This window comes from Cryptomeria japonica, chromosome 1 (genome assembly GCF_030272615.1).
Source record: "Cryptomeria japonica chromosome 1, Sugi_1.0, whole genome shotgun sequence".
Classification (NCBI taxonomy): domain Eukaryota; kingdom Viridiplantae; phylum Streptophyta; class Pinopsida; order Cupressales; family Cupressaceae; genus Cryptomeria; species Cryptomeria japonica.
In genome coordinates, this window is record NC_081405.1 from 671,626,117 (window position 1) to 671,651,947 (window position 25,831).

Below are 25,831 nucleotides of genomic sequence, written 5' to 3' on the forward strand. Positions count from 1 at the left end.
TTTGTCAAAACACTGGACATGCAATATTAGATATCAAGTATCTGCTGCTTTCTATCCATGATCAGAGTCCATTAATAAGACAGTCACTTCCTATATTTACTTCGTACTTGGAAACTTGTAATTACAAACATTTCTTGCAGTTTCAGAACAAATAAATCAAATTGGTTTTACCTCCATAGCTATCATTATGCAAATCTCATGTAGAAAATGTCTTCAACCATCTATTGCAACTAAAAGAGAATGCCCATCCATGAACCAATGAAACCCAATTGAGACAATTCAAAGTCCATCATATTTATGATAATAATGGCACCGAATAAAAATGACCCAAAGGAAGTCATCCGCTGTACATATTTTCTCTACAAAAGCTGGTAAGGCATTCCCTGCTTCCATATCATCCACTTCCAATGCTGCTTGTTCTTTTCATCCTAAACAACAGCTTAGGTTTATTCAGATAAGAGAATGAAGATAAGAATATTCATGCCGTCTTCTATATTCAAGCAGGCTGCCATATGTCCGATCAGCCACACCAATAAATAGAGATTCAGTGTCAGGACTAAATGACATCCCTGCAATTTCACCAAAGAAATCTATCTCTTGACTCTTACAATAGTTCTGCTTTGTGTCATATATATGAACAAAGTCGGCTGGTTCAGCCATCGCCATAAATTGACCATCTGAAGAAAATCTTATAGATCGTATGGCACCTAGATGGCCCTTGAGAACTGCAAATGAGGTTGAAAGATTTCTTACATCCCAAAGCCTGCATGTCATGTCTTGATTCCCTGTAGCAAATATTCGTCCATCCGGATGCCATGCAGAAGCAAACGAGTAATCCAAATGACCTCTAAGAGAAGCAACAGTCTGCAAACAGTACACCTCAACATTAGCATATGTATTTAGACCCTACTTATGAAGCAGATATTCACCCCTTCATCAATTGTACTTAGCTCATGATGCTTATGATAGCATCTTACATACCTTCCCAGTTTGACAGTCTGAAAGAAGGCCATTAGCATCATCCCCTACAACAACAAGTAGCTTTTTATCTGGACTGACAGATGTGTGCTGCAAGACATATAGATCATGTCTTAGACTTCAGAAAAAAACTTGAATCCAAAACAATAATGTTGACTAACAAGCATTAACTCTTTGAACTTCATGTACCATTACATAGCACTCACATTCACTGCCCAAGGCAAGGAGAAGTGTTTCATCAATGCAAATCTTTCAACATCATATGTCCGTACACCACAGTCATTACTTGAAGTCATAAACTGAGTTGCTCCACTGTAGATTAAGAAAAAAAAATCCAAATCGAGCATAGGCCTTTGGTCAGAAGTCAGAGCACATGCAAATGCTATGAAAAACCCTTGTGATAGCATGATGTTTATGTTATTTAAACAACTGATAATGGCATTGAATATTAGTTATTTTATTTACTAAACCACAAAAAAGAAAAGATGTGGAATGCACTGCTTTAACTGCTAACAAGACCACATACCTAGCACTGTGGTAAATTTCTACTGCATTTGTAATTGCGTTGTCATCGTAAGTTATCCTTGCACAGTGACTCACAGCTGGTTGATCCAAATACTACATCAAAACACAACACAACACCAACACCAATATCTGATGAGCAAAGATCCTACTATATAATGTAAACACTTATAGTTCAATCCTCAGCGGCAAACAAAAAGCTACCTTACAAATTAGCTCTCCCTGAAACCCACCCGCAACTAGTAAATTCTCCTTCACAGCCATCGTACTAATCTGCACTTGGGACAGACCTTGGCTTATAGTTCCTGGGTGGCCCTGTTTTACAAGTCAGTCATAAGACATCTCCAGAGTTATTTTTTAACCAGCAAAATTTATTTCTATCATCACAAACCTGAAATATAACTAAAGCGATAAATGATATGCTGACACCAAATTTCACAGTGCTTATGCATTAAGCAAACCATAGAGATCTGGTGACGGTTGAGAAGTACCTCTGATGGTACGATGGACCCAGCAACATTAAGAAATTCTGTTGGCTTACGAGTTAATGCAGACCAGTGTACAATTGAATAGTTCGATAAAACATATACATCATGCTTTGATGTTGCCCACACTAAATTCCTCAGCTGAAATGTCCCAATGTATATCATAATTAGTTCACAAATTCAACCATGTAACCTTGTATCTTGAAAATCAAGAACAAAACACCTTGCCTCTCTACATGTAAAACTGATCTATAAATGTTACAAACCCCTTTTTTTGAAAATCAACAACAAAATACCTTGCCTATCTACATGTAAAACTGATCTATAATTGGTACAAACCCTCATATCTTGAAAATCAAGACCAAAACACATTGCCTCTCTACATGTAAAACTGATCTATAAATGTTACAAACCCCTTTTTTTGAAAATCAACAACAAAATACCTTGCCTATCTACATGTAAAACTGATCTATAATTGGTACAAACCCTCATATCTTGAAAATCAAGAACAAAACACATTGCCTCTCTACATGTAAAACTGATCTATAAATGTTACAAACCCCTTTTTTTGAAAATCAACAACAAAATACCTTGCCTATCTACATGTAAAACTGATCTATAATTGGTACAAACCCTCAGTCTATAATAGGTATTAGTTATTAATTAATATTGTATTGGGTGCGTATACTTTATAAGCCACCCCTATGGTAAATTAGAATATAAGTATCTATTCCAAATGCATGGGATAGTAATAGGTGTCTTTGGCAAGACTCTTTATATTGTAATAACTTACATAGTGAAAGATATCTTGCATATTTGAACTGGAATGTATGCTACTGGGAGGTTGCCCTCTCAAAGTAAGGCTGTGAAAATAAATATAAAGCACCTTGTTGATATCTTTTTTTCCAATGTCCATGTGCATTGTCTTCATTTCACTTGCAAGCTCCTTACAAATGATATCAGAGCTCTTTTCACGGCCATTTTCTACAACGTTACAAGTTTAGGGATTTTTGCAACTGTCCACTGCATACTCTCACCTCGCCCTCTTTAGACATTGATGAACAAAAAGTGGCTACAGAAGTAGTGGCACTAAATCTCTTGCCCAACATTTTACATTTTTTTCCTCCTTGCAAGTAGTTTTCTTTCTTTTTTTAAATTTTTAGGTTAGAAACCCTATGTCGAGGGTTTACAAAGATCCTCAAAAGAAATATCATTCTTGGCTAAAGCTAGAATCCCCATAAAGGGGGAGTACTCCACCTTCCCCCGGATCTATCAAAGACCCCATTAGATCTTTTTTGAAACCTAACCCTAGGCAGCATTTGGCCATCTAAATTTTGTGATGCACTGATAGGCAATTCGCCTCAAGCAGTTACACAGTACCTCAGAAATTAGACAGTGGACAACACGTGCAGTCTATCCTCCATAGTTAGTGCACTAAAACATCAGGCAAACACTCTTTACAAACAAGATTAATACATTTACAAGCTCACAGACCAGACAGGCTCTATAGAAGCCTTCCCTCCTGCACCTTACCCTCTGCAATTAGATTGGGCATTCGCAATCACAATGAGACGATTGAGCAATTTTATGATATCACATCAACGGAACAGCATGCCAAAATGTTATGAAAATAGCAACCAATCTTCAAGTTATAGGGCCTTGAGCAAGATAGCATAGCAAGTTCAAGTCGTATACAGTCTACAAGTTTAAAAGTTTTCCAGGTTCTGAAGCCAATTTCTCTCAACCCAAATAACAATTCAACCAATCTAACTGCAAATCCTACCTACATGGTATTAAAATTCAGAAACTATTTAAGTATAAAGAAAAAACAAAAAAAGATTGGGCCACATTTTATCTCAACCAAGCGATTATCCCACTGAGAACCTTTCTTTGACCTCATTGTTTTGGCATATAACTTGGGTAGCCTTTCTTGCACCAGCCCACCATTTACCTCATTCAAGAACCTTCCCCATTGTGATTGTCTCTTTGCCCCAATCATTTTGCCATATAGCTCTGATAACCCTTCTAGTAACTCTAGATACTCACTAGGGATGGTGGAAATCCACCAATTATAAGAGTCCAACAACTGCAATTTGACTGGGTTGCCAGCCTCTCCAAGCTAGAACATCTTAACATTCTAGTTGATCTGGGAGATAGGTTGGGGGCCCTCAATTCCATTACTATTTCCATTACCAACATGCTTGACAAGGTTGACTATTTGCACGCTAATAGGGATCAACACTATAAACTGAGGGTTTTTACAATTCTAGAGTTAGAGCAGGCACCAATGCCCACCTAAACTAGATTTCCAAATTTTGATGGTAAAGACCCTACCAGTTGGTTATACAAAGCAGAGCAATACTTTGCAGTCCATCAAATTCCAACTAATCAAAAGCTCTCTATAATTTCTTGCCACCCAGAGAATGAAGCTAGTCACCAGTTTCAATGGTTGGGAAAATCTCAATTGTTTCTCAAATGGACAACTTCCATAATGCAATCATCAACCATTTTTGGTCTCAATGCATATGAAGACTTTATAGGAGTCCTCACTAATTTGTGCCAAACACATTCAATTGAGGAAAAGCCAAAAAAGTTTGAAAATTCAGCAAATCAAACAAGTGGCAACAGCACAAAAAGAAAGACAAAAAGAAAACCCGAGGTTCCAAAGAGAGAAAACAGAAAGACAAAGAAAGCCCGGGAGTTCGAGAACCCGAGGTCCCGAGTTTAGACCGCTAACAGAACTAGCAAATTCGGAACCCTGGGATACCGAACTCAGCAACAGCACAATAAGGGACCACTTCGGGAACTCGGGAAGCCGGGTTTCCGAAGTGGTGAAACAGCACAAAAAGGGACCACTTCAAGAATTCGGGAACCCGGGTTTCCGAAGTGGTGAAACAGCTGACTAAAAGGGACCAAACCCATGACTTCGGTGTTCCGAGGTGGGACTCTAACATGCAACGCGGAACTTCGGAGAACCAAAGTCCCGGGGAACTACAAAGATGAAGCAGGAAAGGAGCTCGGGAACCCAAGATACCGAACTGAATAGACACGCAAAAAGGAAACTAATTTGGGAACTCGGGAACCCAAGATACCGAACTGAATAGACACGCAAAAAGGAAACTAATTTGGGAACTCGGGAACCCGAGTTTCCGAATTAATTTAATCTAAGACCTAAAACCACTAAAACCATCATTTCGAGAACTCGGAAACCAGAGTTTCCGAAGTGATGGAGAACAAACATAAACCTACGACCGCTATTTCGGTGACTCGGGAACCCGGGTTTCCGAAATAACAAGGAAAAGACTATCATTTTGGGAACTTGGGGACCCGAGTTTCCGAAATGAAAAGACAATAGAAAAAAAAAAAAAAAAACCTAACCCGGAACTTCAAGATCCCGAGATTTCGAGGTTAGGGCAAAACAGAAAAAATCACAAGGAAAACACACAAGACAAGCAAAATCAAGAAATCTAAACTAAGCCAAACAAAATCTATCCTAAGACGCACAAAAATCCGCACGAAGGAGGTGAGAAGACCACCTACTTGGCACGAAAAATGAAGACGGTGTCGGATCGGGCGCGTGGGAGTTCGAAATCGCGAGGTGAGAGCTCTGGATTCGCAAGAGTGAGTGCACAAATGAGCTCCAAAATGACCTCCAATCCTATTTATGCACCAATCCAACACCGCATTAAATGCGACTCCGGGAACTCGGGAACCCGGGTTTCTGAAGTCGCAACACAGGCGACGAGCTCAGAACCCGAGTTTCCGAATAACAGAATAGAAAAACAACCCAGTAGTTTAGGAATACAAACTTCCAGGGCGAAACCAAAAAGGCAAACAAACACTTCGGGAATCCGAGAACCTGAAGTTCCGAAGTGATGCTCCGAACCGAAACAGAAGCGAACTCAGGAGTTCGGGAACCCGAACTTCCGAACAAGGAAACAAACAAATGACCCGGAAGTTCGGAAACCCGAACCTCTGGGGGCTGCACAAACAAATAAAACAGAAACGAACTCGGGAAACCCAGACTCCCGAGCAAAGAAACGGAAACAAGCAAAAGCCCACCCCGGGAACCCGAAAACCCGAACTCCCGAGTGACCAAAACAAAAGCTAAAAAAAAAAAGCAAAGGGAAAACTGACAGAAAAAGACAAAAAAGGGGGACCCATATTCTCATGGGAATGAAAATGATGGGAGTAGATATGCGGGGCATAACAAATAGCGACTATCTGGGAAAAATGACTCTAGGCAGTTTAGAACTTCAAAATATTTGGCTTATCCGATGCCTAAGGCTGCTATCATTCAAAACAATGTAAAGAGCAAAAAGATGAATGAACTAATGAACAAGCAACCGAATCTAGAACTGAACAAGATCAACTCTTAAGTGTGTGCGCGTGATTCATTACCCCGTCGTTCTCAAAAGTGAAGACAAACAAAGGAAATTGGGCCCAAGCTACATAGGTGAAGTCAATCAACGTGTTTCGTGCAAGGTCATCCTGAGCATAGCTCTGCCTCTAGCCGGGCATCCATAGCCCCGACAGAGATACCTCTGTCTCCCGTCAAGCAATGCTCCACTCTAGCCAACCGTCCATAGCCTCGGTGGAGATTACTTGAAACACCCAAATTTAGTTGCTGCAAGTGAGTTATTTATTTTCTTTGTCTTTGTCTTTTAGATCATTTTTCACCTCATAGAATATAGAATTTTATTTTTTTGTAACCTTTGAGAAACTTTCAAATATTAAAGTCTGATTACTGGGTTGGGAGCCACGGTGGACAACGTGAAACATCCTGACTTCTGATTTTCCACTTGGAAACAAGTTCATCTGATATCTTACAAAATTTTCTGATGTAACTTAGTGTGATGGTGGTGCTGAGTAATCAGGTTAGCCTTCTCCAACTAAGAGTCAAGAACTCAAATCATAATTAAACCATTATATATCACCTTGGACGAATGTAGACAAAGATTTCAAGATTAACCAAGCAATAATGAAGTTGTAAAGAGCAAAGAGTCGAAGTCTCTCAATATTTTCCCAACTTGTTATGCAAAGAACATCTTTTTCTTAGAATCCTTGAAAATAAACATGTGCCCTGACACAACAAGACGAAACGAACAAAACAAAACAAACGAACCAAAGAGAACCAAAAGGGAAACAAACAAGCAGCCAAAATAAAATTGAACAACCAACAGGCAAGCCCAAGAAAACAACAAGACAACAAACCCAAATAAAACGACTAAACTACTATAGTACAAAAAATCAAGCTCCATCGAGGATTAATCAAAATAATGCTTGAGGAACTGACCATTGACGGGCAATGGTACAAGTTCTCCAGTCAAGGAGCTCAATCGAAAAGTGTTCTCTCCTAAGATTTCAGCAATCTGATAAGGACCTAACCACAATCTCTCAAACTTATGATGATCACCCTTCTTTTCCTTGGCCTTGTACCATAAAAGAACTAAGTCAGAGATCCGAAAGGCTTTCACCTTGGCTCTTTTATCAAACCATCGTTTAACGACTGCTTGATGTTTAGCGAAGTGTTGCAAGGTATTTATCCTTTTCTCATCAAGTTTCAATAAATTTAGGAGGCGAACTTCTACCTGGTCCTCAATTTCAAGTCCTTTCATCAGTTGGAGACTTGCATGTCAACTGCAAGTCCTTGTTTTTGTAGCATTTAGTTTAGATAGCTTTAATTCCTAGAATTTAGGACTTGAAACTCTATAAATTAGAAATTTTGATTCATTGTAAGGGTTCGCGAATTGATGATTTGAGGTCCAATTTAGAGATTTTATGCAGATTTTTATGAGTTTAGAAGATTTTGTGATACTCTTTGAGGTTTAATACAAAAAGCAACTTGTGGATTGCTTGATCTACTTGTGTATTCTATATGGTTATGTTCTTCGTTATCTGGTAACTTCTATTATTTGAATCAACAACTACTTCTTTTAGATACTTTGTTATTTTATGAATCATATTGTGCATGTAAATGGTATATGAGGATTAAATTGATAGGGTGATGGTTGGTTTGATGATATTCATTTCCGTTGGTACATGAAGTTGTCTGACTTTATATATTTTCTGGAGTTCGTCATTTGAATGCTGATTTAGTGATATTGATAATATCGTGTGGATCATTCAGTTGTTATTGTGTTGATTTCATTGTTATTTCCTTGTTCCCCTGATATATCTTTTGCTGTTTAATTTTCAGAGAAACTAAATCAGAAAATACTTCAAAAAAAAGTAGGTAATTTGAAGTTGTTCCAACCAGCAGGCCCCTTGACAGGTACAATCGCAACAACTACTGAGCTGCCCATCACCGTCGAGACCCGACTATAGAGACCTTGGAGTAGCTAGTTTCCCGAAACTTGTTGCTTTTCAAGAGAGGTGGTGAGTGTTCACATAAACTACTTGACTGTTGGTGAGTGTGTCAAGACACACCCGTCAACAGAAACTGGTGCTAGGAGTCATTCTTTTCTTCTTCTTAGGCTCTACCTTCTTCGGTGCTTGCTCAATCTCTTCTTGGTCTGAGTCCGACTTCACATTATGAATAGTTACCGTTTCAGTTGCAAGAGTCATTGTAGGCGCAGGCATCTATGAAACAACAAAAGATGGAGTGACCGTTGTTGTAACCAAAGGTGGAGGCGTTGTTGACATAGCTGGTGCAACAGATGCAATTGATGTGGTGGCAAGTGTTGTTGTCACAGAGGTAGTAGCAGTGATGGTAGCAGTGGTGGTAGCAGTGGTAGTAGCACTAGAAGGTTGAGCCTCTTAAGAAGGTTGAGCCTCTTAAGAAAGTTGTTCTACCGTTGCTGCAATAGCTGGCCTAACAGGATGAATTTCTGCTTGTGGTGTGGCCCCTAGGCCGGCAGTAATCCCTAAACTCACCTGTTTTGCCAAACATTCGGCCTCTTTCATTTTTTCATTTAACTTTTGCCTTAGTTCTTCTGTGGTGAAAGGAGTTTCAGCTTCCCTCTCGAGGTCTGTAGATGTGTTCTTCCTCGACTCTGATCGTGTTCTCCTTGTATATTCCTTATGTATCCTCGATTCAAGATTGTCAGTCAGGATATTCTTTTGTTTTCCTTTGGAGGCAGCTGGTTTAATCCTTAGACTTAACCACCTCTTGGTTCTATCTATTACTGGCCAAGAGATGGTATCAATGTCTACCACTTCTTGCTACAACCATGTGATTGGGGGGAGAGGCCTTTTATCTATTCCTAATTTCCTATTTCCTTATACATGGGATCCAGCAAAATACCATCATCATATAATTGTTTGGGTAGGTTGGTCTCAATACCAAAATCCCTTATTTGAGGAACAGCGAGGCGATGGTAATACTTCTCCCTTGCCTCAAAGCTATCCTAGAGATTGGCCCAAAAATCCTCCAGGGCAAGTTTATGTCCTTCATACACTTTAGGCATCAATTTTGTTTATTGTATGGGTCATTAAATTTCTTGGCAAAATTGAAAGGCTTCAACTGTAGTTCCTGCAATTCTTGCTCGGCAGCCTTTGCCACATGAATCTTTGGACATGAAAAGAATGATAAACTTAAGGGGAAATCTTCACCTATAACCCCCGTCTTATGCCTTGAGGACAACAAATTTTGCAAATGCACCATTTGTCTTGCATATTCTAACAAAATTATTCTATCTGTACAATACCTGGGCAACAAAAATGGTTCTCCAGTGAACCCACTCACTCTCAGAGAAGTAGATCGGGAGTTTTGTATAAACCAACACCCCCACTTCTTTACTAGCTCCATTGCATCCTTACTGAGCCTAAATCCAATGTCACCTGTTAGCCTTATAATGATTGGAAACAAAAATGCGTCATTTATTCTCTTGTAGTGTAGCCTGGATTCTTTTAGCGGCAACTGGGTGTAGTATTCCCACACGGCATTCATCATAGCTTCAAATAACTTTTTTGCAACAAAGGATGTCATCTGCCGAACCACAAAAGTGGATAACTAAAATGCTAGGTTATGATTATGAGAAGGGCAAAGAATGTGTGGCGGTAGATACACTCATAAAAAATATGAAAAAAAAGATTTGATGGTTTCTCTTCCAATGCTAGTACTCACCTAAATGGAAGCGATTAGTCAAGAATAAGCAGCTAACTCAAAACATTCAACCTATCATCCATTGGTTAGGACACAATCCCCAGTTTGTGTCGGTGTTTCAGTGGAAGGGACAAATGCTGAAATAGTGTGACCAAATTTATTTACATTTATTAATGTCTCCACTCCTTGTTCAAGCCTCAATTACTCAAGGAACTTGATTCCTCTCCGATTGTAAGTCACTCGGGTTTTTTGACAACATATGAACATGTCAACAGGATTTTATTTAGGATGGCTTTAAGCAGGATGTAAAAACCTTTCTGGTGAAATGCAATGTGTCGGCAGACTCCTCAAATGAAACCATCAAATTCTCAAGGTCTCTAAATCCCCTTCCTCCTCCCTACATGGTGTGGGCACATATCTCTATGGATTTTATTCTTGGGCTTCCAAAGTCAGCAAGTAAATTAAAATAGGTCATTTTGATCAATGCTGACCATTTGACTAAGTATGCTCATTTTTTTATCCTTGCCTTACCCTTAACAGCCACTACTGTAGATCAACTCTTCTTGGACTTAGTCTTCAAGCATCATGTTATGCCCTATTCCATCATCAGTGATCATATCCTGCTTTCACCAGCAACCTGCACCAAGAATTGTCTAAGCTGCAAAGCACTCACTTTAACATAAGCTCAGCCTATCACCCTTAGACTGATGACCAAATTGAAGCTGTCAACAAATGCCTCAAGAGTCAAGACCTACCTAAGTGTCTGGGCAGCAAGTGCAATGAGCTAGGAGGTTGCCTCTAACTGAATGGTTGCCTAATACCAATTATCATAATGCCTCCAAGATGACCCAATATGAGGCTCACGGTAGTCATCCCCTACCTTCATTGGCTACAAGTTCATACAAGTTTGAAGCAGTTGACAATTCCCTTGCCAAACAAGAAAAAATTCTCAGAGCCCTTAAAATCGATTTGGTACAAAGACAGAATCACGTGAAAACAGCAGTTGGATCAGCATAAGGAAAAGTGAACCTCTGCAAATGCTGACTGGTTATTTTTACATCTACAGCCTTATAAGCAGACATCCTTGTGTGACAAGGTGGGTTATAAATTAGAATCAAAAGTTTATGGCCATTATCAAGCAGTGCAACACACCAGTGAGGTAGGATACAAACTTGCATTCCCATCCTCTTCAAAATCAACTCAGTTTTTCCTGTCTCTTGCCTCAAGAAAGTGATTGGACATGCTACAAGAGTCCCAACAAAACAATCCACATTCATTGAGGAAGGATCCATTTTTTTTTGAACCAGAGGCTATGTTGGACAAACACAGCAAGCAACTGCACACTTGTTCTATTGACAAGATTTAGTCCAATTTGACTTGTAATTATTTAAGCATGGATAAAGCACAAACAAAGAAAACCAAACTGTGCAGTCACAGTAAGTAAATAGTTTGCAATGAATTCTATAAGGGCAAAAGCCAAATGCAGAATGGAAATTATAGTCTACAGCAACAGTAAATACAACAAATACACAGATCAGGAAGAGGCATAATCATCAAGGAATATACTCCTGATAATTATCTTTCACGGTTGCAACTTAGTAAAGATGGGTAACATTTTGCCTTTAGCCAACTTAGATGCCAATTTCTGAGAGCCAAAGTGTGCTGTCACGGTAATCACATAATTTGTCATGAATTCTACAAGGGCAAAGGCCAAATGTGGAAAGGAAATTATATAGTCTATAGCAACAGAAAACACAATGATTTACATAGACCAGGAATAGGCATAATCATCAAGAAATATGCTCCCGATTATTATCATTCTTAATTGTAACTTCCTAAGTAAAGATGGGTAAGGCTTGGCCTTTGGCCAACTTAAGAGACTTAGATGCCAATTTCTGATAGGTTGGAAACAAATCAGATTCGTCTAAAAAGAATGCAAAAGATAAAGCTTCAAATAGGTACTTCAATCTACAAAAAATCCATCAGTGACAAGTGACAAAGTCATTGCATGTTCAGTCACTTCATATGTCATTGAAGTAGTACAACAGATGAGAGTATTTAAGAGTTACAACAATCTTTATAGTGATGAATCTTTTTCACGATACCACTTATATGCTAATGGAAGACATAATTCCCTTTAACAATTTGGCAATCACTGATACATTAAATATATTTATTAGCACTACGCCTACAATCAGAAAAAATTTATATCCAAAAAGAAGTAGAGATTGCAAAGATTGCCAGCTTTTTATGCATTGTTATCAATTGCAGATTGGAAGCTTTGCATTTAACAAATATTGCTCTAAAAACTACCTAGAAAGCAACATAAATATGCTACACAGAAACAAGCTATGCTCTAATCTCTTGAACTCATTTCCATTTTTCAGATTTTGAAAAAGATCCCAGAGCTCTAAATCTAACTATGCAGACCTAAAGCACTCATTAAAACATTACACAAATCTATTATCAGATATATGCATCATTCAGATTCTGAGGAGTCACCTGAAAATGAATAATTGTACACTTCACGTTTCTTGTGTTAAGGAAGAAGTCATAGAAATTCCCTCCTTTCTCAGCATGTTTGCATACCTATACAAAAGATTGAAATTATAAAAATGTCAATAAAACTACTGAACAATAGATTTTTCATAAAAAATAGCATGCCAACTGCCAGAACATGCCTACCTCCTGTAACCCATCATGAGGTTGAGCAATATTTTCATAGTTCCTGTACTGTTCCAAGCGTGTTTCTCTGTATTTTTCCCGTGTAAAGTTCAGCCTGTCCCAAGGTATACCCTGAATATCTCTTCCTCTTCGGGCATCCGCTGCATTCGTGTCTTTGGGCCTAGTTATCTGAATGACAAAATCAGTCCGATACGTTAAAATATTTAAAATATAAAAACTGCCAAATTAAAACAACCTTTAAACAAGCAAATCATCTAATAAAACGGTAACAAACACGCAAGATGGAATTTCTGAAGCAGAGACACAAAACTGAAACAGATGAAAAGTTCCAAACAGACCAGCAGAGAATGCATGCAAGTTAAAGCACAGATTATATTTCATCATCACAATTAAAAGATAGAAACATGTAGAGCCATCTGAAACTTACTGCCTCATAATCATTGTCTGAGTCTGAATCCACATCACCTCTACCTTGATTTTGATATTCATCATCTAACTCATCAAAATCAGTCATTTCATGCTCATCCACCATGTATTCATATTCATCAGCCACATGGCGGGCCATCGGTCTCTTCACAGTATCAAAATTCCTGCAATATATCATCTCACTATATTAGAAGAAATAAACAATTCAAAAGCAAAATGTCTACCCACAGCAATTTGTGTGTGAGCATCCATACTTTAACCCTAAATATGAATAAAAAAAGAGGGTAAAGCTTACAGAGTAACACTGTAACAAGAAGATCAAAATAAACCCATCTCATGTGGTGCAATACAATACAGAATCTATGTCACGAGAAAGGAAGTGTTTAAGGTATATACCACACTGAGCAACCTCTTGAAGTTCAGTTTACAAGAACAGGACAAGCAGTGATTTTCTTAAGTAGATGGATGAAGATGGATAAAGATGTCAACCTAGTGGATTTCAGGCTTTTGGCCTTTACCTAATGGCTTTAAGCCATTCAAAGGTGCATCTAGAGATGCAACCACAGCATTTGAGAAGTATCATCATAATGAATGGAGGTAAATAGAGAGATCTAAGTAACTGGTAGTCATCCTCTAAGCCACATTATAACAGAGCGTGTGATAAGTCTTAGTTTCTATAGTGTGCCTGATCCAAACATTAAAGTATGGGACTGTAGACTTTTATAACTCATTTAAAGAGCAATTTCTCAGACAGTTAAGCATTGGCATTAAATTTTTCCAGTTCTTATGGTGGATTGATCAAACTTTTTGGAGAAAACCATGTATTAGTTTTTTACATCATTTCAAATCATACTCCATGGTCCATCATCAGAATGAATTAACGCAAAAAATGTAGAAACTTTCAATAATCCAATTTCTCAGGGATTTCACAGGTTTCACTTGAAAGCTTGAGTAATCCAATTTCCCAGGGATTTCAGCACAGAAAAGCAGCCGGGTGGAAGCAAGCCAACTTAAGAAATGGAGAGAAAAAATCAATGTATTTCACTTAAGACACGAACATTTTGCCCCAAAGTTAAAGGAATGCTCATTTGTATGTGGCACAAGCAGAGGCTTACAGTACTTCTCATTTACAATTCTAGACATTATCTATGATTATGCTCATAGTTCAAGCAGAATGTAGACCATAGTATTCTCTCCAAAACCCCGGTATGGGTAATCCAGATTCCAAACAGACCACCTCCCACCATGATGCAGGAGAATTGCACCAATTCGGGGGTATGGCATGCCCACAGCTTGGAAAAGTTAGGATTGAAAATTAGTGGTTCGGAAGTTTTGGAAGGCGTCTCCCTCAGAACAAGAGCACTCACATGAGATGGTTGTGGTCCTATGGTATTGTTTTAAATAGAATTGAAAAGCGTTTTGGGTTTAATTCAAGGATGAAGGTGTTCTCTAACTTTTTTAATCTATGGTAATTTGCCGCTAAATCTATCACAATTATATGAACAAAACAGTTGACATTTTCCAGAATGTTGAGAGAGTGTCTATGTGTTGATTGATGAATGATAGGTATCTGAAGGGATTGTTTATTCCAATTCGAATTTCTAATATTTCCCAGACTTCTCACTTGATTTGAGGCATAGAGGAACTCCATCATATCATTGGTTCCCATTCTTTCCCTCACCAAAGAAGGGATTTCCACGAACTTGAATTCCAGGTATATGCAGCATGCAACAGAGTAGATCATTCCGAGTACAATGAGAAAATAACTCTTCTCTTCCTTGGGACTTTCCACACATTCAAATCAGTGTTGAAGGAACAATTCATCAAACAGATACTCCATCAACCACGACATAGGAAATAAAAATGTGCTTATGCAGGTAACTCAACCCCATTCCACAATCCCACTATCTATTATATCAAACTCTCTAAATCCTATCCAGAAACCCACATCTAAAAAATAAAAAATACTTCAAATTCTTCAATTACCCTGACAAGACTATTATCTCCCTACAAATGTTCCTCAAACCCTAATTCTTATGAAAAAATTAAAAAAGTCTAACATACATAAATATCATATAGCCCCCAACTAAATGCCATTAGTTAAGAATAATCACAGCACTGGAACACACACGGTCTACTGTACAAGTCAAAGAATGTCACATACTTAACGACCTAACAGTATGTATGAGTTGGATGAGCCATCTAATCCAGACAACCTACTGCTATCATCTAAAAGAAGGCGTCCTGTTATAAGTGCCCCTCACCACCAGAACACGATCTATGGTACATGCCCATTAGAAATGTGAAGGACAGAATCTATCCCACATACCGCTCGGACACCAAAACCGAACCCACGTCCCTTGATTTGTCTATGCATAGAGATGTCGCATACTCGTCCCATTCACAAATTTTGTATTTTGTATTGAATTTCCATGTGATTTTACAGATATTAATCTTATACACCATATTTTCTCATGTACCCCAGCTCGGTTTACAGGGCTAAATTTTGTGAAGCTACAGAATTTTTTTCTTGAAAAAGTTAAAAGACAACAGAAACCCATTTCGTTTAGCAGACAAAGCCCCAATTTTGTTTACCATATTTCCACACACACCCATTTCACCTACAATTACTTCTTACAGACCCATTCCACAGAAAGGACAATTACCCTAATATAATATAAGTACAAATCAAAGAAAACCCAAAAAAAATCAGACGATTGTTTCAGTAAACAACTAAACAGAAGTTCATCAATATATTTCCGTGCACCCACTGAAAAAACCAACCCCTGCACTACAATCATGAAAACGTCCAAAGTTCTTGTTGGATTTCTTTAGATTAAAAAACATATACAGTGAACATAAGCACTTACCAGCAGCTCTGAGTACAATCTTCACGCACTTATCTGCCTGCCGTTTGCCTATGTACAATCTTCCCGCAACTACTGGAAAAGAATATACACAGTTTATATACGTGGAAAGTTAACTTTTCTAGAAGACCAGGGCACCTAACACATGTCTCCCAATGCGAGGTTACACGGCCCGAATTGAATTTAAGTCTGTGACTTTGTCTGTTCCCCTATCAGGAAACCCACCAAACAAGCTATCCTCTTAAATAAATATGAAGTATGATGTAGACTTTAAAGAAAGGAAGCTGACATTACATACACACTAAGTTATAATCGGTACACGTTGAATCCAGGATAGTAATAGGCATGGGTAATGTGATGTTTAAGAGTGCACGTTTTAATGGTAGGAAGCCTCGCATAGTATGATTTAGAATCTATTATTACTAGTACTTGTTGTTAGGTACTACAGATGAATTTATGTCATTTTTATGTATTTTTTTGTTTGTTTAAATAGATTTATAAGCAATTTATTTTTTATTTTTATTTTTCTTGTTTTAGATGGTTTTTTTTAAGTTTATATATTATAAAAATCGATAATATGTTTTGGGTCTGTTTTTTTAGGAAGGTAAATATTATTTATTTATTTTGGCAAATATAATTATTTTTTCTAGCAAACACAATTATTTGTTGTCGGATTTAGTTCTACTATTTTATAGGATATTGGTTTGTAATACAATTCTAGAAACTTATTTCTACTATTTTATAGGATACCTGTTTGTACTTTTTGCTATTTTTTAGGATATTGGTTTGGGCAACGGCTACGCAGCGGACAAAACGGCCCGCCCCATGCCATGCCCCCATGTGATGACGTGACCGCCCCGTCCAATCAAACAAAGGACATGTCATCACATGGGGGCATGGCATTGCATGGGGCGGGCCATTTTGTCCGCTGCATAGCCATTGCCACGTCATCACATAGGGGCATGGCATAGCATGACATGGGGCGGGCCATTTTGTCCGCTGCGTAGCCATTGCCACGTCATCACATGGGGGCATGGCATGGCATGGCATGGGGCGGGCCGTTTTGTCCGCTGCGTAGCTATCGCCATTGGTTTGTACTTCTTGTTTTTAAACTGAAAAAATGAATTTGTATTTTTAGTGTTTAAATAGTTATTAAAAAAAATTATTTTAATCAATTATAAGAAAGTATTTTTTGTTTTTAAATTTTTTTCTTATTCTAAAGTCTAGATATATGTTGTTTAAGTTTATAAATTATGGAAATTATTTTTGTTGACAATAATTGGATAATATATTTTGGGTTTTATACACAAATTTTTAGGAAAGTAAACATAATTATTTTCTCTCAACAAACACAATCATTTGTTCTCGGAACTTATTGGTTCGTAATTCTTGTTTTTTATGCTATAACAATGAATTTGTATTTTTAGTGTCTAAATGGTTATTAAAAAAAAAAAAAATCAACTAATTATAAGTAAGTAATTTTTGTTTGATTTGGAGATTGATGTGGTCTGCATCGGCAAGAGGAGTTACAGGCTAGGAGCGAGAAGCCCTACCTATTCGCAGAACCTATTTCTTGGGGTGCATGTGTAGGTTTGGGGGTGATTTTGTTCATAGGGAGGTGTGTTTTGGGGGTGTGGGGTCTGTTGTTTGGTGGTGTGTTCTTTGTTTTGTGCTTAGTTGGGTGTGTTCCAGGGGTTTGGAGGTTGTGCATACTCCAACTTGCCTTGCATTGGTGTGTGGTGCCTGGGTGCCTTTTTCTTTCTGTGAGGTCTTGTTGGGAGGTCTAAAAGCCCTAGTTTGGGTGTTTTTTTCTTTTTCTCGACTTAGGGTAAGTGGCTTTTCTTTTTGGTCTACATGGATTTGCATGTTGAACCTCTATCAAACCTGAATTAATCTTTTAAGGACATAGTTCTAGGGGGCTCCTCCTCTTCCAAAATGGTGGATAAGTTAGGAGTGGGATTGAATAAAGGTAGTGATAAGAAAGGATCTTCCTTTAACAATGATTATCGTCCATCTAAGGTTAATGATTGCTTGGCTAGAAGTGATCGCAGACGGGTTCTAGTTATCCAACTAGAGACAATTACTGAGGATGTTAACTATATTTCAAACTAGGTTCTGATCTACAAGTTCATTGGAATTCGGGTATCTCTTCCTTTTTTGGAGTCTTAGGCCCGTCAAACATGGAATCCAAAGGGTGAAATGGAGGTAATGTTGATAGCGAATAGTTATTTTTTAGTGGCTTTCTTGAATTTGGTAGACAGCATTAAGGTTTTTGAAGGAGGACCTTATTTATACAATCGAGTTGGTTTGTTCATGAAGTCATGGCATGTTGGTTTTAATCCAACAGAGGAGATGTCATCTCAAGTTCCATTTTGGGTCTATCTCCCATGGTTTCTACTAGAATTGGCATGCTAAGCCTCCATCAAATCTGAATTAATCTCTTAAGGACGTAGTTCTAGGGGGCTCCTCATCTTCCAGAATGGTGGATAACTTAGGAGTTAAATTGAATAATGGTAATGATAAGGAAGGATCTTCCTTCATTGGTGATTATCGCCCATTTAAGGTTAATGGTTGCTTGGCTAGAAGTGATCATGGACAGGTTTTGGTTATCCAACTAGAGACAATTGTTGGGGATGTTAATTATATTTCAAACCAAGTTCTTATCTGCAAGTTCATGGGAATTCGGATATCTCTTCCCTTTTTGGAGTCTTGGGCCCGTCGAACATGGAATCCAAAGGGTGAAATGGAGGTAATGTTGATAGTGAATAGTTATTTTTTAGTGGATTTATTGAATTTGGTAGACAAAATTAAGGTTTTTGAAGGGGGACCTTATTTCTACAATCAAGCTGGTTTGCTCATGAAGTCGTGGCATGTTGGTTTTAATCCTAAAAAGGAGATGTCATCTCAAGTTCCAGTTTGGGTTCGTCTCCCATGGTTTCTATTGGAATTTTGGAGACTAAATACTTTCCACTCAATCGCATTCTATAGGGGAAGTCGATGGAGCGTCAACACAAACTATGGACAAAAAGGTAATCACTATGCTTGTATCTGCATTGAAATTGATCTTAGTAAACCTTTTATCATACTCTGTGGAAATTCAGTTGGGTTCTTCTTCTTGGATCCAACAAGTAGATTATGAAACTTTACCTTTTAGATGTTGTATTCGTCATGAGTATGGGCACCTGTAGAGAATGTGCCCCAAATCTAAACAGATGAAACATTTGAGTAAGGAGCAAACTAATTAGTGTTCTAAGAAAGATAAAGGGAAAGCTCCTATGGCAGAAGATAAAGAGGGTTTTACTTAGGTCAAGGCCAAAAATAAAGGAAGAGGACAGAAGCGAACCTGGAAGGAGAGACAAACTGATGAAATGTTTAATATGTTTGATGTTTTAGAAGAGGTGGACCAATTTGATGAAGCACTTGCCAAGATGTCTATAGGATAAGAACCTTAGATTTTGGAGCATCCACTTGAAAATCAAATTAATGATCCCCCTAGTGTTTTCTGGGAGGGGTGCGTGGACACCAAGATGGCTATGGATACTCCACTTGTGACTCCAGTCGAGGTAGAAGAAAGTGGTGCTATGAAGATAATACCCATTCTAAAGGTACTCAATGTTGAGGGTAAGCCTTTATAAGATCCACAAATTAAGGGCAAAGGTAGGGTTAATGCTCTTACTCTAGGGATTCAATAAAAGGTTCTCAAAAAGAGTATTCCAAAGAAGATGCCTAAGTTGGGTAGAAAGAAAGACCAAGAAAAAGTGAAGTTAATTGGCAAGACTTTGGTTGAATCTGGTTCTATGAAAACCATAGATTCCCATTTTAACCCATCTCATAAATGATTGTTCTCTCATGGAACGTAAGGAGTATGGATAACATCCCTCGACAATAAGCTTTTTGAGGGTTAATTCAGATTCATTCTCTTGATATGGTTTTAATTTAAGAGACTAAAATGTCAGTGGAAGGTATGCTAAGTTCAGACTCTAAGATTTAGGTTATAGGAAAGTGTTAGTGTATTGGGGCAGTTGGTAACTTGGGTGGCGTGGCGTGCTTTTGGGACCCATGTAAGATTGTGTTGGTGTGGTGGATGTTGAGTAGAGCCTCTTTAACCCTGGCTGCTACTAGTTTGGATACTAGCAAGACCAATCTTCTCACCAATGTGTATGCTCCATCTAACGTAATAGGAAAATTGTTGCTCTGGTCGCATATTAGATTGGTTAGATCTCTTGCTCCTTTTCTCCCTTAGATCTTGGAAGGAGACTTTAATGTTGTTCTAAGTCTAGAGGAAAAGGGGGGTGAGATGAGTGGGCTTGAACAGTCCTCAAAGATCTTGAGAGACAACATTAATTATTTGAACTTGGTAGATATACAACCATCTAATGGTTTGTATACCTAGAATAATAGAAGAGTGGGTGATGAGGCTATTTTTGAGAGGCTTTGCAGGTTTCTTGTCTCCAGTTATTGGGTGGGTGATAGCTAGACTACTAGCTCGGAGATTCTAAATTGGAGAGGCTCGAACCATTGATCAATCAAACTCTCTGTTGTGTTTTTCGATACTTCCAAAAGCCCTCCTTTTTAGTTTCGATTAATGTGGCTTCTAGATTCTTCCTCACATGATTTGATCATTGATTGGTGGACTAAGGGGAAACCAACTTTTGGGACGACTATGTTCTCTTTTGCTAAGCAACTTCAAATTGTAAAGTATATGTTGAAGCGCTTGAACAAGCAATGTTTTGGAAACATTTATTCTGCTAAGGTGGCTACCCAATCTTATTTAGATAAGATCACTCATCAAATTTGAGATTAGGGACTCACTACGGATTTGTTCAGTCATGAAGTTGAAGCTATTAAGGATCTAGAGGAGTGGGAATTAAGAGAGGAAATTTTCCGAAAACAAAAATCTTGAGTAGATTGGCTTCATGAGGGAGATAGAAACACAACTTTCTTCCATAACTCTATTTGGGTTAGGAGGCAATGAAATCTTATAACTTCTCTCAAAGCTATGAACGAGAGTCAATTATCTTCTACTAGGTTGATTTTGAATGAAGCCACCTATCATTATTCCACCCCCTTCACAAAGGACTCTCCTGTGGCTAAGGAGGAAAATCTTATTTCAGATTGCATTCCTTCTTTGGTCTTGAATGAGATGAATGCACTAATAATCAAATAGGTCACTATGGAGAGAATCACGTTCCAGATGAAGGGGAAAGCCCCTGGTCTAGATGGCTTTCCAACATAGTCTTTTCAAGAATATTGGGACACGGTTTATATGGATATCTTGGAAGCGGTTTTGGAATCTCAAAAAAATAAATGGATGTTGAAGGCTATGGATGCAACTTTCCTCAGGTTCTTATCATAAAAAGGTGTGGTGTTGACTCTTTGGATCTTTTTAGGCTTATTGCTCTATGCAACATGGTTTATAAAATCATTATTAACTTGATTGTTGAGAGTCTTGAACCTTGGTTGTGTCTACTCTTTTAAAGGAACAAGGAGGTTTTGTATCTAGTAGATAGATTTTGGATGGGGTGGTTTTGGCAACTGAGGCTATTCATTCCATGACAACTTCAAAAGAGAAAGCTGTGTTTATTAAGTTTGATATGGCTAAGGCATACGATCAATTCAAGTAGACCTTTTTGTCTAGAATTCTTGAAGCTTTTGGATTTTGCCAGGATTGAATTAAGTGGGTAATGAGTTGTGTCACCTCTACTTCTTTCTCAATGCTCATTAATGGAAAACAATCAGGACTATTTGGAGCTACTTGTTAGGAAATAATGCTTTAAACCCACATATAATCAATCTATTTCCTACATAACCCATGAGAGAAAATAATGCATACAAGCTTACAAAATCACCATTATGCAAAGATCAAAATAGACAAGCAACAAGATAACACAACATATATCTTGGGAAAAACCCAGCCTCCAAAAGCATCAATACCCCATTGTATTAATCATCCATAAAGCAACATAGAGCTACAATGAATAACTTTGAAACATCAAGCCCTCCAATGCATTCCCACGTGTCCAAGCATGAATCCACACATCCCATGCCATGATCCACAAATGCAAACCTCCAAAGGACTCAATACAATGGCAGGCCAAAACCACCAACCAACCTTAACCACTAAACATGTGCTTTCTTATATAGACCCAAGCTCACACAAAAATAACTAGTGGTAAAGTAAAACCATGTGCTTACCTACCCCCTTGACCCCACATTTAATATTGTGTACTAAGTTTTCTCTTTTTAAATATTTTGCCCAATATTAAATAAATGCAATATAATAATCCCAATGTTACAATACAACTCATCAAGTGGTCCCGAGAATATTTCCAAAGAATCTCTACATGTTATACCTTCATGTGCAACATCAAATGAATAAATATTACATTACATGTCCATGAGAAACCACGTAATAAATAAATATTACAATTACAACATTATTCTGCAAGGTGTACAACACCTATTTTCCCAACACTACTCGGGGCCTCTAACAAGGTGATCCTTTATCCTCATATCTCTTTATTCTGATGGCTAAAGGTTTAGGAAGATGGAGTTTGGTCAAATGGTCCTTGATTTGCAGACGAAAGAAGGAAGGGGGCATTGACCTTCACCTGACAACCCATAATGGTCAAGCTTTGGTGTCTAAACTTTATTGGAGATGGTGTTATTGTCAATATCAGGATTGGGCCAGGATTCTCAATATGAAGTATTTGAATGGTGTTGAAAGTAATGGTGCGCCTCGATACTGCATTGAGGGTAAGAAATCTATGATCTAGTACACTCTCAAGTGTGGGGCTAAGCTTATAAATAAGGGTATTTTGGATTTGCAGCAAAGGATTTGAAGCTCTCTTCTGACTTGATCCCTGGGATGGATTTCTTCCTATCATGTATGTTTATCCTCATCCAAGACCCTTATGTGATATTTTTTTGAAGGTGGGATGGTGTAAAGTGCAAGATTTTAAAACTTCAAAATGGAATGATCAAGTTGTTACGACTAGATTGAAAGAGCCCCATGACTGGCCCCCAAGAGGATCAAATGAGGAGTAGCAAGAGCTTCGCAATATGCTGTCTAGTAGGACCTGCAATTCTCTAGAGGAGAGGGATTCCTTTGCTCGAGGTCCAAACCCAAAGGGTAAGTTTATTGTTTCTCTAGGCTATCAGGAGTTGGACATACAATTTTATGGGAGAGAAGGGATTTCTTGGTGCAAGAAGGTTCGAAATAGATTTGCTTGGCATAAATGTAATTTCTTTATGTGGTTGGTTGCCTGGAACCACCGTCTCACTTGGGATAACTTGAGAAGGAGAGGATTTCGTGGTCCAACTATGTGTTTCCTATGTAAGCAATATGAAGAAATATATTCTCATCTCTTCTTATATTTCCCTTTCGCTAAGGAAAAATGGCATTGTTGGTGGAGGGTTTGAAATCAGCCTCGTTTCCATGTTTCCTCCCTGATTGAGTTTTGGGATCGTGTTGGGGATCCTCCAACCAAGGCCTCTTTCCTCCATATTGTTTGGACATAGGACTTTGTTTCATTTTATGGAAAATATCGTTAGAGAGGAATATAAGGATCTTTCAAAGTAATGCTTAGCCACCAACTTTGGGAGCATATTATGAGTTGTTTGTAGGAAATTATTTTAGCTAAATATGATTTGTTTGGTCAGGTGGATGTTTGAGATCAAGTTATTGTTCGGAGGTTGGGACTAGTTGGATGTCGAGGAAAGCCACCCCCATCTAAGGTCAGTAATCGAATAAGGAGCAAGGTTAGACGTGATGGTTGTTGGGTGCCTCCTTCCTTACGGGTTTTGAAGATTAATATTGATGGTTCCTCTCATGGCAATCTCGGGCATGCTGGAATTGGGGGAGTTGGTAGAGATAACTTTGGGGTGGTTCATATTTTCTTCTCCTCGTATAAAGGTCACTAGACTAATAACTTGATGGAGGACCTAGCTATTCTTCATGCTTTGGAGATAGGTTGATCTTTGGGCTGGAGAAGAATTGTTGTTGAATCAAACTCACAACTTATTGTGGAAATGCTAAATAGACAGAAATTGGAGGGAGTGAGTTGGCAATTGGCTTGAGTGACAATACATATTTTTAGGCTTTGTGGGTCTTTGGACTCTATTACCTTTTGTTGTGTTCCTCAAGAATGGAATATGGTGGTGGATTGCTTGGCTAGATGAGCTTTTGAGCATGTTGGTTAGTGGCAATTGGAGGATTGAGCACAATTGTCCGCAGATAATTCTAGGGTGCTAGAGGACGTAGCTATAGAGGATATGTGTAGGTATGTGGGTATATCGGGAGAGACTCGATCCTCTATCTTTCTTGTCTTTCATATTCGTGTGGCTTCCTTGCCTTACTGGCTTTGTAATCTTCTTTGCTAATTAATAAATTGTCACCTCTTTCTTTTAAAAAAAAAAGTATTTTTTATTAAAACCAAAAAAACTTGTCCTAAAGTCTAAATGTGTGATTTTAAAGTTTATAAATTATGAAAATTATTTTCCTTGACAATGATTAGACAATATGTTTTGGGTCTTATACACGATTTTTAGGAAGGCAAACACAATTATTTTTTCTCAGCAAACACAATTATTTTTTCTCATTTATTCTCTTTTATAGGATAATAGTTTGTAATTCTTGTTTTTTATCCTATAACAATGAATTTGTATTTTTGGTGTTTAAATAATTATTGAAAAAATTTATTTCAATCAATTATAAGTAAGTATTTTTTTGTTTTTGAAAAAGAAAATCTTGTCTTAAAGTCTAGATGTATGTTTTTTAAGTTTATAAATTATGAAAATTATCTTTCTTGACAATGATTAAAGAATATGTTTTGGGCTTATACATGACTTTTTAGGAGGGCAAACATAATTATTTTTTCTCCGAATTTTATAGGATAATGGATTGTAATTCTTTGTTTCATGCTATAACAATGGAATTGTATTTTTAGTGTTTAAAAAGTTATTTAAAAAAAAAATCAATCAATTATAAGTATTTTTTTATTTAAAAAAAAAAAATTATTATTTTTTAATCGATAATATAGGTTTTTATTAATATAGAAAATGGAAAGTTACATCTTCAAATGGAAAAAAGCAGTTTCAGCATAAAACCACCCATCAAAAAAACCATCCATCCAACCCACCCACCTAGCCATAAACTACCCACCCAAAACCATCTTTACAACCACCACCCAAAAAAATGTCTGCAATATCGCTCAAAATAAATTCACTACTAGACGATATTATGCAGTATTCCACACATTGAGTATGTCATAGACCAAAATTCATAGAGAAATAGGGAATGAACTCCCAAGCTAAAATGGTACTAATGCTAAAGCAGATTAAGAAGAACTACCCGGGGCAATTGTCAGGGTCTGCCCGTTGGTCGCCTTTTGCTTCCTCGGCCTCAACTATCTGCGTGCCAACACTCTCTCCTCCTCTTTAGCAAATGAAGGTTGCTTTAAGAGTAAATAAATTATCGAAACAAAATATTTCAATCAATTATAAGTAAGTATTTTTTTTTGTTTTTGAAAAAGAAAATCTTGTCCTAAAGTCTAGATGTATGTTTTTTAAGTTTATAAATTCTGAAAATTATCTTTCTTAACAATGATTAAAGAATATGTTTTGGGCTTATATATGATTTTTTATTTGTATTTTTAGTGTTCAAATAATTATTGAAAAAAAATATTTCAATCAATTATAAGTAAGTATTTTTTTGTTTTTGAAAAAGAAAATCTTGTCCTAATGTCCCACCCTCTCCTTGCCTCCTCTCTATATCGAGCTTTCACACCATCTTCCCGCCACCTCACAAAGGGAATGTAATT

The 25,831-nt window shown here is 37.7% G+C and overlaps 1 protein-coding gene across 1 annotated transcript; it reads right to left on the reverse strand.

Annotated features, from left to right (window-relative positions):
• Nucleotides 1–269: 269 nt before the first annotated feature.
• On the reverse strand, nt 270–16,248 carry LOC131026782 (uncharacterized WD repeat-containing protein C2A9.03). Its single transcript, XM_057956761.2, has 10 exons — nt 16,014–16,248; nt 13,145–13,307; nt 12,718–12,885; nt 12,535–12,621; nt 1,992–2,126; nt 1,705–1,815; nt 1,505–1,596; nt 1,185–1,290; nt 982–1,068; nt 270–864 (listed from the first exon to the last, which is right to left on the reverse strand). The coding sequence occupies exons 2-10, from the start codon at nt 13,280–13,282 to the stop codon at nt 451–453; spliced, it is 1,338 nt and encodes a 445-aa protein (XP_057812744.2). The 5' UTR covers nt 13,283–13,307; nt 16,014–16,248; the 3' UTR covers nt 270–450.
• Between the last annotated feature and the right edge of the window lie 9,583 nt (nt 16,249–25,831).

Coding starts and splice junctions, on each gene's coding strand:
- LOC131026782 (XM_057956761.2), bottom strand. CDS start 13,282: ATGGCCCGCCATGTGGCTGATGAATATGAATACATGGTGGATGAGCAT. Junction 1,597..1,704: donor AGGGAGAGCTAATTTGTAAG/GTAGCTTTTTGT, acceptor GTTTTGATGTAG/TATTTGGATCAACCAGCTGT. Junction 1,291..1,504: donor GAAATTTACCACAGTGCTAG/GTATGTGGTCTT, acceptor CTTAATCTACAG/TGGAGCAACTCAGTTTATGA.